General features: G+C 41.6%; 1 protein-coding gene across 4 annotated transcripts; it reads left to right on the forward strand.

The window, feature by feature from the left end:
* Positions 1 to 598: 598 nt before the first annotated feature.
* On the forward strand, positions 599 to 13,467 carry LOC120659608 (tRNA ligase 1-like). 4 transcript variants are annotated; one of them, XM_039937801.1, is made up of 27 exons: positions 599 to 801; positions 892 to 1,272; positions 1,976 to 2,026; positions 2,145 to 2,227; positions 2,305 to 2,404; positions 3,988 to 4,066; positions 4,658 to 4,781; positions 5,474 to 5,580; positions 5,675 to 5,803; positions 6,040 to 6,104; positions 6,200 to 6,364; positions 6,506 to 6,666; positions 6,741 to 6,772; positions 6,841 to 7,022; positions 7,350 to 7,429; positions 7,960 to 8,025; positions 8,104 to 8,393; positions 8,854 to 8,961; positions 10,215 to 10,312; positions 10,422 to 10,482; positions 10,987 to 11,063; positions 11,151 to 11,222; positions 11,294 to 11,370; positions 11,586 to 11,666; positions 11,938 to 12,040; positions 12,409 to 12,567; positions 12,777 to 13,467. In XM_039937801.1, the coding sequence occupies exons 1-27, from the start codon at positions 658 to 660 to the stop codon at positions 13,167 to 13,169; spliced, it is 3,468 nt and encodes a 1,155-aa protein (XP_039793735.1). In that variant the 5' UTR covers positions 599 to 657; the 3' UTR covers positions 13,170 to 13,467. The 4 variants fall into 4 exon arrangements, with proteins under 4 accessions (XP_039793735.1, XP_039793736.1, XP_039793737.1 ...); XM_039937802.1 differs by lacking the exon at positions 1,976 to 2,026; XM_039937803.1 differs by lacking the exons at positions 1,976 to 2,026; positions 2,145 to 2,227; positions 2,305 to 2,404.
* The last annotated feature ends 2,659 nt before the right edge of the window (positions 13,468 to 16,126 follow it).

Genomic DNA, 16,126 nt, shown 5'->3' on the forward strand with positions numbered 1-16,126 from the left:
TGCCAAACAGACTCTAAGTATATTTCAAAAAGAGTTTTGCTGAAACCTTCATGTTTGGCTGTCTCAAATCTCGGCTAGCTAATCCAATCTATCCTCTATAGCTAATTTTAGCATCTAACTACCACTCCCTCCGTCCCCTAATTATTAGTCGTTTTGATTATTTTAGATTCATATATTTTATTATGCATATAGTTATAATATATATGTAGATATGTAGTAATTCAGAAATCTAGAAAAACTAAAATGATTAATAATTTAGGATGCAGGGAGTACAATGCATTCAAGCAGGGTTTAACCAGGGAGTGTGGATATTACCATGTTAGGCTCAGACCAAAGTACCCTAAAATTCTAAAAATCAAGCAGTCGTCTAAACACTGGGCCGAAACCTTATCTAATCGCACGCCGCAGCTCGCCGCACGGCGCGCGTGGTGGAGCCCGTGGGCCAAACCAACCCAGCCAACAACACGACGGCCCACTATCTCCCTCAGCCCACCAACACTGTCACACAGCCCAAGCCAAGCAGTGGGAGGGGTTTCTGCTGCAGTCCCCTCCTCCATCCAGCGGTGAGTCCTTCCCTCCCACGTCACTGCACCGCCTCAGGTCGGCGGCGCCATCACCCCCCAACTCCACCGCCGCCGCGCGCCGCCTCGCCCTTTTATGTCGCCCGCCTCCTCCCTCCTCTCCCCGCACGCCCCCCGGCGAATCCTCCCCCTCCTCCTCCCCCTCCGCCTCTCCTCCTCCTCCTCCTCCGCCGCCGCTGTCTCCGCGCCCGCGCTCGCAATGCCTCCCCGACGCGACGGCGTACGCTCTTCTCCCCTCGCCTCCTCCGCCGTTTAAACCCGCTAAACCCTAACCCCGCCGCCTCACTCCCTCCCTCTCTATTTCTCGCAGACCAAGCCGCCGCCGCGCAAATGGAAGCCCAAGGCCACCGACGCCTCCTTCTCCTCGTCCTCCGCCTCCGCCGCGGCTGGGATCGCCGAGCCCGTCGGGAGGATGGCCCTCGCCCCGCAGGAGCCGCCGCGGGCGGGGCCCGCGCAGATGTGGGTGCCAAGGGGCTACGCGACCTCCGCGGCGGACGGCCCTGGCGCCGCCTCCGCGTCCACCTCGACATCCGCGGCGGTGACGGCGGAGCAGGGCGGTGCCGCGAGCCAGAAGCTCTCGAGCCTCTTCAAGACCGCCCCCCACTTCGAGGTGGACAACAGCACCTTCACCGAGGCCCAGATCAGGGCCACGTTCTACCCCAAGTTCGAGAACGAGAAGTCCGATCAAGAGGTGAGTGCTTGGGGGGCGCGTTGCTGTTGCTGCTGCTGTTCAATTTGTCATTCTCTTTATTGTGCCCTGACTTGTGACTGATAATGCCAAGTGTTCACCGAGAAATCTTGAAGGATTCACCCTGTGATTGGTAGGCTGGTTCTGATAATCTGATGCTTATTGATGTTTTCACAGCGGGGGTTGACTGTGGGTTTGCTCTGTAGGTTTTGGTGGGCATAGTTTAACAAAGTTCAACTGCTGTCTATTAACAATTCATTGTGGCGATATTGAGTATTGGAATTCCTAGAGGATTTTAGAGTAGAGAGTACTTCGACTGAAATTAGTATTTATACATTCTGTGATGATTTGAGTAATTGCATGCTTGAACATGGTATTGTTGCTGTAGAGCTCGTTTCAGGACTGGATAGAAATCATCCAAATTTTCAGCAATTGAAGGGCATAACCATTTAATCTTTCTCCTAAGAAATATTTAATTTGCATCTCTACTCAATTGACATTTTTATTGTAATTACATAGCTCTTGGTGGCTTTGATGTAGCCATAATTATCCTCTCCTAAAGGCATCACTTACTGAACTCACTGTGCAGTAATCCTTGTGGTTATAGATTATTCAGGCTTCTTTGGGTTTCTGTTCTTGCCATTTAGTCAGTGGAATAATAATTTTAGTTTCATTGAGAAGCTTTCCCTCACATTTGTGATGACAGACAAGAACCAGAATGATTGAGATGGTATCGCATGGCTTAGCAAACCTTGAGGTATATCTTATATTTTGTTTTGCCTTGTAATCAAACTAGTGGTTCTTTGAGTGAACTAATCAGTGGTTGTAATGATGATAATTTCCCTCCTAATATAATGAGAACATTGTTCCTCCAGGTTACACTCAAGCATTCTGGGTCGCTCTTCATGTATGCTGGTCACCATGGTGGTGCATATGCAAAGAACAGCTATGGGAATGTGTATGTTTTGCTGATTTCTCCTGATTATTTCAAGATCAATATAAGTGGTGTTTGAAGTTTTCAAATTTTGCTTTTAGATATACTGCTGTGGGCGTTTTTGTTCTGGGGCGTTTGTTTCGTGAAGCTTGGGGAAAAGAGGCTCCTAAAATGCAAGCAGAATTCAATGATTTCCTTGAGGTATTCAATGGTCAGGGCAATGCTTCTCAAGAACTTTATGATTTTTTTGTTTGTGGAGTAATAGATATAGCAGCGGTGTATGGCCTTAAATAGGGAGAATTAATTTTGTTTATTTTCTGTTGTGGTTTCAGTATAACACCTTAACTTCACATCTTAAGAAAGCTAGGAAGTCAAAGGAGCAATTCTAGGCTTGCTACTTTTTGCCAAGATTTAATTTTTTGCCATCCTTACGAACGGACAGCGTTCTAATGCTCGGCTTAGAAATGATCCTACATTTTTGCCAAATGAGGGAGAATGGGAGATGATTTCTTCAAATTTGCCAAATTCGCCTACATGGCACGGCATGTCGAACGTCTAGTGTGGCGAGGCGATGCAAAATGACCCTTTTTCCTTGCTAGGTCACGCCCTACTACCTCCCTCTCCCTATGACAGCCGGGCCCATTGTCATCACTAACCTTGGTGCACTGGAACCGCCCTGCATCTGTCGTCGCCAGTGACTCCCCTCCCCCGCGCCTCTTCCCCCTACGAGCTTAAGAGCAAGGTTAATAGTTCAGCCTGCTGGCTGTAAGGATCCTTGCAGCCAAGCTCTCAGCCCACCCATATAATGGTTAGCCCCTCACAATTAATATAAGGTCCCACTTGTCTCTCTCACAACATTTCTTGGTTCTTGTGTCGAAGCCGGCTACAAGCTTGCAGCCCGCTCCTCTTTTTCCTCTCCTCTCTCCTCCACCTCAGCATTTAGCCTTCTTGCAGCCTGTTATAATACTTGCTCTAAATCCCGCACGCGACTTCTCTCCCTACGAATTTCCTCCACCAACTGGCAGCTGCGACTGTCTCCAATCCACCAGCACAAGCAGGTGCTCCTCCAAATACAAATCCTCCACCAACTAGAGCACGTACACCAGCCACTGCTTCGCTTCTCCACAGCCCACAAGATGCGCACAGGAGAGAGGGAAGGAGCTTGAGAGGACTCAGCTTCAAGGGAGATCCATGTGCCGGCATCGAGATGCGCCCCTCGCGCGGCTCAGCCAGCTTGAACGAGTCATGGCATGCTTCTGAGGTCATGCAGAGGTGAAAGATGACAGCGAAGAAGAGGGAGAGGGGTATATTTGTTTTTTCGCATCCACTTGCAAAGCTGGAGATCTGATGTGTCGTGCCACGAGGTGAATTTGGGAAATCTGTAGGAAATCATCTATCTCATGTGGCAAAAATGTAGGGGCATTTCTAGAACTGACATTTGAATGCTGGCCGTTCGTAAGGATGGCAAAAAATTAAATATCCCTTTGCAATGTGGGATGTAGTTAGTTGTTGGAACCTTTGTTAGTATAAGAGTATAAGATTTTACTGTTACAGTCCAGAAAAGTTTGCTTTTAGCTTACAAGTCGATGAAAAAGGCAGAAGGTGTATGTGCCTTTGGAAAGTCATTGCAGTGCTAGTTAATATAAATCATATATTAAACTATTATTACATTAAGACTAATCATCATTTTAGCTTTGTTACTTATTTGCTTTCTTAGTCATCGAGGGTTTCTGGCTCTGCAATTTTCTTTCCGTTCCTAATTTTTTCCCGTTTTATGCTTCTAGAGAAACCGTATAAGCATTTCAATGGAACTTGTGACAGCTGTGTTAGGAGACCATGGGCAAAGGCCTAAGGATGATTATGGTACGTCCTTTTCTTCTATCGAAGGCAATTAGTGATCTGCTTGTAGTTTGCTCAACATCATCAGATATTTATCGATGTGGGTTACTTTGGAAGAACGAAAAAAGGGTTAGATTTTGGTTTCAGCTGGTTTTCTTTTGCACTCACAAAATCCACCATTTTGTTGTGTCACACTGTTGAAATATCTTTATTGGATAAATTTTCTTATGTATCACTGATTATTTCTTGGTTTCTTTATGTACTGGATTGCAAAGCCATTTTTTTCTTTCCCATTGTTGACTGTTAAAAGCTTCTAAATATTACATTGGTATGGTAATGACCAATTTGCCCCTCGTTTACGTGAACCGTGGAACTTCTTTTTCCTGCAATGATACATTTGGAAAGTTCTAATTGTCTTGTAACGTAACAGATCGACATATCATCTTTTTCTTTCTATTTACATTTTGTATTGCTGTTTGATATGATTCTGCTGGCACTTGTAAAGCAACTAAGTCCAGTAGCTCCTTCTCCCGCACCTTACATCACTGTAGTTTCATTATTTTCACCAATATTGATATGCTTATATTTATTTAAATTTTTTTTGTCACTATGCAGCTGTAGTTACAGCTGTAACAGAATTGGGCCATGGCAAGCCAAAATTCTATTCTACTCCAGAGGTGATTGCATTTTGTCGGAAGTGGCGCCTACCTACGAACCATGTCTGGCTATTTTCGACAAGGTGTCCATCGATAACTTTATACTCACAAAGAATTGGGCTGCTTTGTTTCATTTGACTATGTGAGGTACATTTGCATCCTTTTTTAAAATAGTGTGAAATGGTAACAAGTAACAACCTTGTATATGTTGTTTAGAGATGGACAGAATATCTTCTAGTAATACAATTGTTGATTGTGGCATCTACTTTCATCTTTTCCAAACTTGTTGTCTTTTTGTTGACTTTCATTACTATGCCAAAATTATCTTTTGCTTAGTGCTTGTCATAGTGGATTATCATATTGTCTGATAACCTATGCTGATGCATGCTCATTTTTTTTTGCTCTGCGCTTACCCTTTGCCAAAATTATCTTTTACATTTTTTTGTCACATTGGATCACTGCGTTGACTGATAGTCTATGCTGATGCATGCATTTTTTTTCTTTGCGCTATCAATTAGTGTATTTGCATTATCAAGGAGTATAGACTACTCTTAAGTTGCTTTGTCATGTTTACATTGCTTGCAAAAAATTTGTTCAGCTGTTAGCTTGTTATTGCATAATTTTTTTTTTCATTCTTGCATTCATCCATCCAATGGCCTGCACCCTGCAGGCACAATTTTTCATGTAATTTCAGGAGCACACTTACAACTGTTATGTGTTCACTGCTGATTCTGATCATAATATTACTATGCTTTCTGTTTGCATCCTTTACTAGGAAATCGGCCTCTTCTTTCTTTGCTGCTTACGATGCATTATGCGAAGAAGGAACTGCAACACCTGTTTGCAAAGCCCTTGATGAAATAGCTGATATATCAGTACCAGGTAAGAGTTTCTTGACTGTTCATCGTCGTACCGATGTCTAAATCAATCCGTGGTGGGAAGTTTGAAACTCACACTAAGTTCATTTTTGTTGTAGGGTCAAAAGATCATGTAAAAGTGCAGGGGGAGATCCTTGAAGGTCTGGTTGCCCGTATTGTGACTCGTGAAAGTTCAGTGCAAATGGAAGAAGTTTTGAGAAAGTTTCCACAGCCTCCGTTAGACGGCGGTACGCTGCTGAACTAGAATTCCTAGAATTTTGTATGGTTTAACTCATTGTTGGAGTGGATTATGTGAGCTTTACAAGAAACAAGAAGTTTTGGTTTTGGTGGAACAATTTGAGGAAAACTTCTATACACATTTGGGTTTGTTCTAACTTCTAAGAATAACTTACGACCATTTCAGTTATGAGCATGTAGTTACTTCACCTTTTACCATTCATTCAGATTTTCTTTTCTTGTGCAGTTGATTCAGATTTAGGACCAAGTTTACGAGAAATATGTGCTGCTAATAGGTCAGATGAAAAGCAGGTATTTATATTGTCAAGGAGTATTTGATGCTCTATGATATGTGCTTCATGTTGTTGAACCTTTGCTATACCATCTTTGTAATTATGCATGACCAGCAAATTAAAGCACTTCTGGATAATGTTGGAGCTTCAATGTGTCCAGACCATTCAGATTGGTTTGGAAATAGTGGACTTGATGCTCAATCGCGAAATGCTGATCGATCCGTTGTCACTAAATTTTTGCAAGCACATCCTACAGACTACGCAACTAAGAAACTACAGGTCAGTAGCTATGTTGGTTCTTGATAAAGGATAGATATTTCTTAACTGTGGTGGACATGGTTTCCTTATAAATAAAGTTGCTACAACAATGCACCAATAACTTTACAGATATGAAATAATTTATTTTGTTGATTGTTGCAGGAGATGATTCGCTTGATGAAGCAGAGGCACTTCTCAGCAGCTTTCAAATGTTACTGGAATTACCAAAAAATTGATTCTCTCTCAAATGACAATTTATATTACAAGATGGTTATACATGTGCATAATGATTCTGTTTTTAGACGTTATCAGCAAGAGATGAGGTGAGGTTTGTGAAGTCAGCCTTATGTTTTACCTTGATATCTCATTTATGAAAAGTGTATGCTGCTATTTTTAGGAAAAACCAAGGGTTGTGGCCTCTATATAGAGGTAAGCTGAGCCACTTCTGATCAGATATGAACTATGGTGCCTTCCACTGACATGTATTCCATGGTTAGGTTTCTTTGTTGATGTGAACCTGTTCAAAGCGACGAATAAGAAGGCGGCTGAACTTGCCAAAGATGGTGATGCTTTACTGAAAAATATCAATGGTGCCTTGGATTCAAATTCTTCAGCTGTGGATGGTCTGGCTGATGAGGATTCCAATCTAATGGTTAAGCTAAAATTCTTGACATATAAGGTGCGTCTTCATCAATGTTTTCAGCTTGCCTTTTGGTCTTATTTGTCACTTCTTGACACTAACAGCTTTAATGGTGATGGTTATGTCTGATTGCTCACTTTTATTTTGGTGTGCTTCTAAATTAAGTTTTGATGTTACTGCTACACTTATTTGTATACATGGTTGCACTATTCCTGTTATTGACTTCTAATATACTTATGGTATTTCTGTATGTACTTCCTTTCCCTCTGAAGTTATTTTATTTTTGAACGCTGTGAAGAGGTCTAGAACCAAAACTTTGTTGTATGCTTAATCCTCTAACAATTGTCTTATTTTGCTATTTGACAGTTACGGACATTCTTAATTCGTAATGGTCTTTCTACCCTTTTCAAAGATGGACCATCAGCTTATAGAACTTATTACTTAAGGTATGTTATGCATGCATGTTTTTAAGTTTCAGTCATATTTTCTGCAACAGATTGGGTATTAATGAAGAAATGAGATGAAAACATATTTAGTTTGCTACTTTCAGGTTCTACTGCTTTAGTTAATACGTCTCCAAAATATGTAATGAGAAAAACAGTGCTAATGCTCCCTCTAGACCTATGCATTGTTTATTGACGAGTTAATGGGCAATGCTAATATCTTTCAAGTATAGCCAGCCATGCAAATGCAGGATATATCCTTTTCTGGTATTCAAGTTCTTTTCTTCATCACACATTGATGCGGAAATTTTATTATTGTAGTTGTAAATTTTGTGTTACGAGTTTCGTACTACTATAATTGATTTTGATTCTGCTGTGATAATAGAAGTAGTTCTTGGAGATTTTGGGCATATATAATTGTAAATTATTTTTGAGCTGTAAATTGTGAACTACTATAGCTGGCCTTCTGTGCTACCGTAATTGTGAACTATACTATGCCATCTCTGATGTAATGCCCCTATATGTGTTGTTAGGCAAATGAAGAATTGGGGTACATCACCAAGCAAACAGAAAGAACTTAGCAAAATGTTGGATGAATGGTATATTATTACCACCTTCTTTCTCCCACAGAACCACATATGTTCCTTAATTTAATTTGATTGCATTACTCATTGCAGGGCTGCCTACATTAGAAGGAAGTATGGGAATAAGCCACTGTCTTCCTCAACATATCTTAGTGAAGCAGAGCCTTTCCTCGAACAATATGCTAAACGCAGCCCTTCAAACCAAGCTTTGATTGGGGCTGCTGGTAACCTAGTGCAGACAGAAAATTTCTTGGCCATACTAGATGCAGAGAGAGATGAAGAGGGTGATCTTCGGGTAGAACATGGGGCAGCACCTTCTAGTCCTGTGTCAACGTCTGTTGATGTGGTTCCCAAAACAGAGGGCCTTATTGTCTTCTTTCCGGGTAAATTAACTGCTGCCATATGCTTAACAACTTTTCAGTTTTTCTCATCATTAGAATAACTGAGAACTGGGTGTATTTACACTGATCCAGATTGAAAAAGATGAAAAAAGTTTATCATAATTTTATCCTACTGGTTTGTGGGTATCAAACTTTGTCTTCCAGCTTGGTTACTGATGTGATGTGCCACTCTGGTCGAACCTCGTGTTTATCTTAACTAATTCTAGGTCTTAGGGTAGGTTTTGGGTTTGTTTGATAGATTGTACCTATGAAGCCTATCGCCTGTGGATCAGATTAACTGAGTAATTGACAAAAACAATGTTGGTACAGTGTTTTTATTTATAGTTTTCTTACCAATTTTCATCTTGTTCATACATGAAACAATTCTAACTCCTATCAAACGATATTGTTTTATATTAAAAATTTCTCAGACCTTGATGCTGATTTTGTATTTTCCTTTCAGGTATACCTGGTTGTGCAAAGTCTGCTCTATGTAAGGAAATATTAAATACACCTGGTGGACTTGGTGATAATCGTCCTCTTCATAGTTTGATGGGAGATCTTATTAAAGGTATGGAGCATTTTCAACATTATTTACCTTATATATGGTTACTTTGTCTACTGGAGTACAACATGGCTTCAATGAGTAGCATGGACAGTGCTGTTCTTAGTTAACCTGAACACAGAATAAAATGTCCATTTTGTGGGTGTAATTTAATTTTTTAGGAAATCGAACTAATTGTCTAATTCAACCCTGTTTTTCGCCTTCTGTAGGACCATTCTATTGTGCACAATGATTATTAGCTTACCGATATATTCCTTGTTCCTGCCAAGATATTCTCTTGAGCATCATGTTCTACTGTATTAGCTGAGAGCCTTGATAAGAGTTTTCTATCTTTGTGAACATTTGTTCATTATGCTGGTGCCTAGTCATCAACTCATCATTCATATATCTCAACAATTGGCATAAACTTAACTTTTCCAGCTATATATCTGTAAGAGGACTGTCAGAGTCCTGTTCTAACACAAAGTTTTGGTTTGGAGAACTGAACATTTTGATTGGCCAAATACCCTCAAAACTTCACTTCTGGCACAAAAATAGGATTGCAAATAAGTCAAGTATGGTTCAAATAATATGCGTGCATACATGGGGGTAGGCTTTCTTTTTGCCTGCAAAGCAAAAAGAGAGAAAAAGGTTTCAAACATTCTTCTCTCAAGGGAAAACCTTTTCTATTGAAGTCAATACGATATGCTGTGGAAACCATCGGATATTGATAAGGGCAGATTGCCCTCTAATCACCAGGCTTCTCCCATGCTAGAAGATCTGGTCAAATCGGTTTTGTTGAAAAGCCCTTTACTATCTATATTATTTGCTTGATTCTTAAACGTAGATTTTGGCAGCCTTTATTTAAGAGGTGCCAGACTGGCTAAATTATGGAACATGACTCTGAATTAGGCTAGGATGCAGAGAACATTACTATGCATCTCTCACTAGCTGTAGGCTCACCTGAATCCTATGTGGTTGACGATCCAGGCACATTCAAGTACTTATTATTATGGTGGAAATCTGCTAGAGATACAATTTTCCAAAAGAAAAAATTTGACCAATTAAGTGATAATGTATGACATTCCTATTAGCTTAGCTTCAGTATCAATTTGTTTGGCATAGTTGCTCTGTTAATTCCATTATAAATGTATGCCTGTTCTGTAAAATTTCTTCCTGGTTTTAGGTCCTGTGATTATATTCAACTTATCACAAAAAAAATTGTTAGGCTTTTATAGTTGTTACATATTATTCAACTATTTTGTTAACTGTGGTTACAGGAAAATACTGGCAAAAGGTTGCGGATGAGCGAAAAAAGAAACCAGCTAGAATAATCCTTGCTGACAAAAATGCACCAAACGAAGAAGTGTGGAGGCAGGCAAGAGTGGCATTATAATATTGATAGCAAACAATTCTGTTTTGACTTTAAGACTAGTTTGATTTTATAGTAGAAGATAGAGATAGAACTGATAAATCATTTTTTCCAGATTGAGGACATGTGTGGGTCCACAAAGGCAGCTGCAGTTCCTGTGGTGCCAGACTCTGAAGGTAAATGTGCTTTATGATTTATCAGTCCCTTGTCTTCTGTGCTATTTTCTTTTACTTCACCAGTAACTCCTTTGTCTTCTGAAAGCTGGGGGCTGCACTTTGAATTTATGACAGAAGTGAAATGAAATGACAATGATGCTATAATCTGGAGCTTCCAGATTACATTTATTATGGCCTTGAGTGATGAACTTATTTTAGAGTATATTGTATAAAGACCTATTTTGGCAGACTGCTGCAGCAGGGCCTTAGGTTTAGTCCAAGGAGATTTTGCAGATTGCCAGATTCTAGCAGAAAATTGCTGACTTTGTTCCGTGATTTATTGCATCATTATTTTCTCGAATATGCAGGAGATCTGCATATCATTGCATTAAGATAAGAAGAGTTAGGCCAAAATAGCCATACAACACATGCGCGCACGCTGCCTGCCCCATTCACTGGGGATTTATTGCAGCATTATGTTGAATCATGTTTTGTAACTTTTGTTCTGGTTTCTTGATTTTGCAGGCACTGATTCAAATCCTTTTTCTCTTGATGCTCTTGCTGTTTTCATGTTTCGTGTTCTCCAGCGGGTCAATCATCCGGTGTGTAGTCACTCATGTATATATGTAACTGTCACTCATACTAACATTGTGAAATGCCTAACATTTTGTTAATCTTTAATTTGAAAGGGAAATCTGGACAAGTCATCACCCAACGCGGGTTATGTTTTGCTAATGTTTTATCACCTATATGATGGCAAGGTATGTACATGTGACATGTCATGTAAATCAGCTCCTTGAATTCACCAAATCACCCATACTCTCAATTCCAGTGTCGAAGAGAATTTGAAAATGAACTGTATGAGCGTTTTGGCTCCCTGGTCAAGATGCCTCTCTTGAGGCCAGACAGGTTGGAGATTTTCTTGAATTGCTTTGTTCCCTTTGTTTTTTCCAGAAATACCCTGAATGATTGAGCTATGCAATTAGGGAAAATGTTCAGGGAGGTGTTCAATACGCTTATTTTCCAAGAAAAGGACAGACTTTCGTATCGTGTGCAAGAAAAAGAAAATCATGATTAGGTGACTTTAACTCTAAGCTAGCAACTTGATCTTCTGTTGATTTCAGAGCTCCATTGCCAGATGCTGTGAAAACTGTGCTTGATGAGGGGATTAGCTTGTTCAGATTGCATCAGAACAGGCATGGAAGGTATGAAGCTGTTAGCCTTTTGATATATAACCCCGAGCCTTATTTGAGCACATTTTACAGACAAGAAATATCACGATAAGTTGTGTAGAATGAAAATTGCCTTTGTACCAGAGCACCTCTTGAATAAATAGTAATTGAACATGCTGTACAGAACACATCTTGAAATAGATGATCTAATTTATAGTGTCACTTCATCTGATAATTTTGGCAAAACCATTTCTACATTTACATGTCAATATATACTAGCTGACTAACAAACAATGTCAATCAGAGTGGAGCCATCAAAAGGTTCATATGCTAAAGAATGGGCGCGGTGGGAGCAAAGGTTGCGTGTGACCTTGTTTGGGAATGCTGATTATCTTAATTCCATCCAGGTGCCATTTCTGAATGCCTTTTATTACATATATGACTATCAGCAAGGATTATTTGGTTTTTTTTGGAAAGGCTTTTGGTTCAATCAAACCTACACCTTAAAGCTTCCCTTCATATGATGTTTGGGAATGGGGGCACTATTTTTAAATGCTATGGTTTTCTTTTATAAGAATCTAGCAGTAGCAACAAATGATCATTTTGAAATATCCATGTGATGTGCCATAATTAGGGAGTTCTATGGTTTGCTATACACTACTAATCCCAATCCTTCGTACGAAAGCCCTAAAGGGCTTCTTGCTTTTGAGGATACAACTTCGGCGCATATAACGATGATTCAGTTTTCGCTTAATGTTACAAAACTATTCTGTAGGTCCCGTTTGAGTCTGCTGTGAAAGAAGTACTGGAACAGTTAAAGGCTGTAGCAAAAGGTGATATCAAAACACCTGACACTGGGAAGCGGAAGTTTGGCAATATCATGTTTGCTGCTGTTAGATTAACACCAGCTGATATAGTGGGCCTCCTCCGTAAGGTAAGAACAGTATGCTCTATTGCCCTTGTTAGATATATAGAGTTGTATTTGTGTTTGTATTGTGTTTCTTGTAACCCAAGCCTATACGGCCTATATAATGAAAGGTCACCCCCCCTTCCTAGAGCCGTAAGGGAGCATCAAGTTTGTAGTTAAGAACTCAGGCTTACATGTTTGTTTGAATCCGTCCGTACATTGCATTACCGTGACAGGTGTCAGAGAAGGACACAGCCGTCAACACTTTCCTCAACGAGACCAAACTGGAAGACAGCCTAACCAAGGCTCACGTGACCCTCGCCCACAAACGAGGCCATGGCGTGGCTGCATTGGCAAGCTACGGCATCTACCAGCACCAGGAGGTCCCCGTGTCCTTCAACGCCCTGTACTACACAGACAAGATGGCCGCTCTGGAGGCGCAGCTCGGTGCCGTGAACGGCGAGCAGATCACGTCCAGGAACGAGTGGCCACACGCCACCCTGTGGACGGCTCCGGGCGTCACGCCGAAGGAGGCCAACATGCTGCCGCAGCTGGCCTCGGAAGGAAAAGCGACGCGGGTGCCGATCGAGCCTCCCATCACCATATCTGGGGTGCTGGACTTCTACTGATTCGCCGCCTGGGTTTTAGAATGTGGAGGTGCGGAGGTGAGCATAGTAGGGAGCTGGGAAATATAGTCGTTGGCTTCTGGTGGCTTTAGACGTTAACAGCTGATCGTGGCAATAACATGTAAATCTCACGCCACAATTTTGAGGGCTTATAGGATAGACGGGGGATACGTTTCTCTTTTGGTGACGTCTGTATGCCGTCTCGTGGCCCGACGATGGTTCAGGAGTTGTGAAATTCATCCCTTCCATTTGGGCTCTACGATTTTTTTTTTCCACGGTCATTAATCTACGATTGAACCTAGATGGAAGTGTTAGTCGAAAGCTACCTGTCGTAGCCAGTTTCGTGTCAGCACTTGTAAAGATAACGCTGACAAGCAACTTCCACGAACGGCATTGGACGTTGTGCCAGGTGAGTGGAAAATAGACTCGGCTGCGACTCTTTTTTTTTTCAGGGCCTGCACTATTCCAGCTGACATGTCTCGGGTCTCCATCCAAAATCTTGGAAACTCGGCGACGAACAACTTGCCACGGAATCTTGGCGTGTTGCCGCGGCCTTTCCCGCCCGCGACGTGAGTCGTGACGACTCAAAACGGAAAGGAAGGCTGTTCTTCTCTCGTCGTACCATCTTCGATGTATCCGATGCCCGTCTTCCTTCATATATCGCGTGCTAGGCGAATCTACGGGCCCCACCACATCACAACGATCACATCTCCGCGAAGGCGCGAACAATTTGATGCGAGCGAAACAAGTATGGCGTGTTGCAGAAATATGGTTTATACATCAACAATACATCATTTTGTACGCAGAAAGGGGTAATCGCAACGTGGCTGCGAGTGAACCCAATAATCTGAAACACACACTCTCTCTCTCTGCGCGCGCGCGTGCCAATTTACATGCAAGATCTTTTGAAACGATCACCTTTCCAATCTCCACCCATCTTCATTGTACATTTGTACCACACTACCACGCCATCAACATCATACTTACTATATTTTCACGTTATTCGTAAGTGAACTGCACATCTTTCCCTATCATTCTGTGCTTCAATCACCATGTCTCAACGGAACTAGTCTGATGACGATGATCCGGCCAAATTCCAGTCTTAGCTTACTCTCTGGCAAATAGTGACGGCATCTCAACCAACTAATCTTGGCTGTATGGAAGAATTTAAGGTAGCAAATTAAAGCAAACCATCTGAAGGTGGACCACTTAATCAACTGGAGATTCGCTGCAGGGGCTGGTTCGTTCCCGTCCCTGTTAACGTGTAGCTTGGATTGATTTGGAGGGCCTCTTTTCAGTGGCAGAGCTTGAACACTGAATCAGGGGTAATTAAGCTGACAATTCGATGAACAGTGCCAAAATTACTATTCACCTAGTGAAAAACTTGCATAGCCAGGGGGCCATGGCCCCCTTTGGCCACAACGTGTTGTTTTTCGAATAGGAGCTATGCCGAGGCTTAGACACCTTATGTTGCTTGGGTTGGGGAAAACGCCAGCAGGGATGGTGGTTTTGATTTGGGCCTGGTGAACCTTCCATAGCTGGGTCCATTTCCGATATGATGGCTCTAACAGGGAGGAATTGGAGCAAACCAAGTTTGGTTTGGCTCGTAGCACACGTAGCACAAACTTTGACCAATAATTAGGAGTACTAAATAAATGCTAGAAAACTAACTCCACAACCCCTGTGCCACTTCACGAGACGAATCCAATGAGGTTTTTGACCGCATAATTATAGGTCGGTACTGTAGCATTACTGTAGTCAATCATCAATTAATTATCATCATTAGATTTGTTGCGAAAAGTTACACTCATTCGTAAAAAATTTTTACAAATAAACTTCGTTAAATACTTCATGCATGCAGTATTCTTTTTGTAGCACGAGTAGTGCAACAGAACCAAACAGGGCCGCGGTGATGCGTTTAGTTCACATCCATCCCAATCATCCCACCCATCACATCTACACCAGTAGTTACCCATGAGGAAGGTGTGCTAGGTCTTGCTATTATTCCTTGTTTCTCTCCTTCCCCCTTTCATTATGAATTTAATTGCGTTTGTTTCTTCCGCAGTCTGTTCCTCATCAGAATCAGCTGGCGGATTTATTGACTGACTGATAGAGATGAAGGTGTGCCAACAATGTTAGCCTAAACGTTAAACGGTGAACGATTGGTCACCCACTGTGTAGCAAATAGCCGAAATATACGGCCGTTTAAATGGCCTTGTAAACGGTCGAAATGGGTTTATACGGCTTTACACGGCTAATCGGCCTACATGGCTACCCATCGAGTAGCGTTTACACGCCGTATAAACGGTGTAAACGGCAGTGTAGGCAAACAGCTGCCAACCTTGCTGGATCTGGTCTTGCCCCATTTCTTCTAACCCACTTTTCCCAATTTCTTTCTTCTAACATTAAAATTTCCTGTATTCCTGCCCAGAAGCAGCTCAAAAAGATGATTTGGAGACAAAACAAACAAGTCCGCAGTGGTTGCAGGGACAGTAGGGATGCAAGTTATTAAAATTTTCGGTCATTGTGTCGGCCCAAAAATTTGATAAAATAAATTAGGATGGTATTTCATTTAATTAATTTGGAAGGAAAAATGAATTAGAATGTTATGTCATTGTAATTAATTAGCTAATCTAGAAAACACCATTGGCTACCCACTTGGGGCAAGATCCTCTGTTTCCAAGTTTTCAAATATTTAATTGCTTGCCCATGGACTCGTTTTTCCAAAGAACCTGCACCTGTGAGTATTTGAATCCTGCACTCATGCGAGTGACACTAATTGTACATCTCCTCAGTAGTCAGTGCTCAGCAGTGATGTTATTTTACAGAGTATGTGATTGTTGCTCTAGGAAATGATGTATTTTTTTCTTCAGATTATAAAAAAAGGACGTACCCAGTGCCGTAGGCTCCCGCACTGTGCGGGGTCTGAGGGAGGTTATTAGCAGGAGATCTTTCCCACA

The sequence above is a fragment of the Panicum virgatum genome, chromosome 2N (assembly GCF_016808335.1).
Source record: "Panicum virgatum strain AP13 chromosome 2N, P.virgatum_v5, whole genome shotgun sequence".
Classification (NCBI taxonomy): Eukaryota; Viridiplantae; Streptophyta; class Magnoliopsida; order Poales; family Poaceae; genus Panicum; species Panicum virgatum.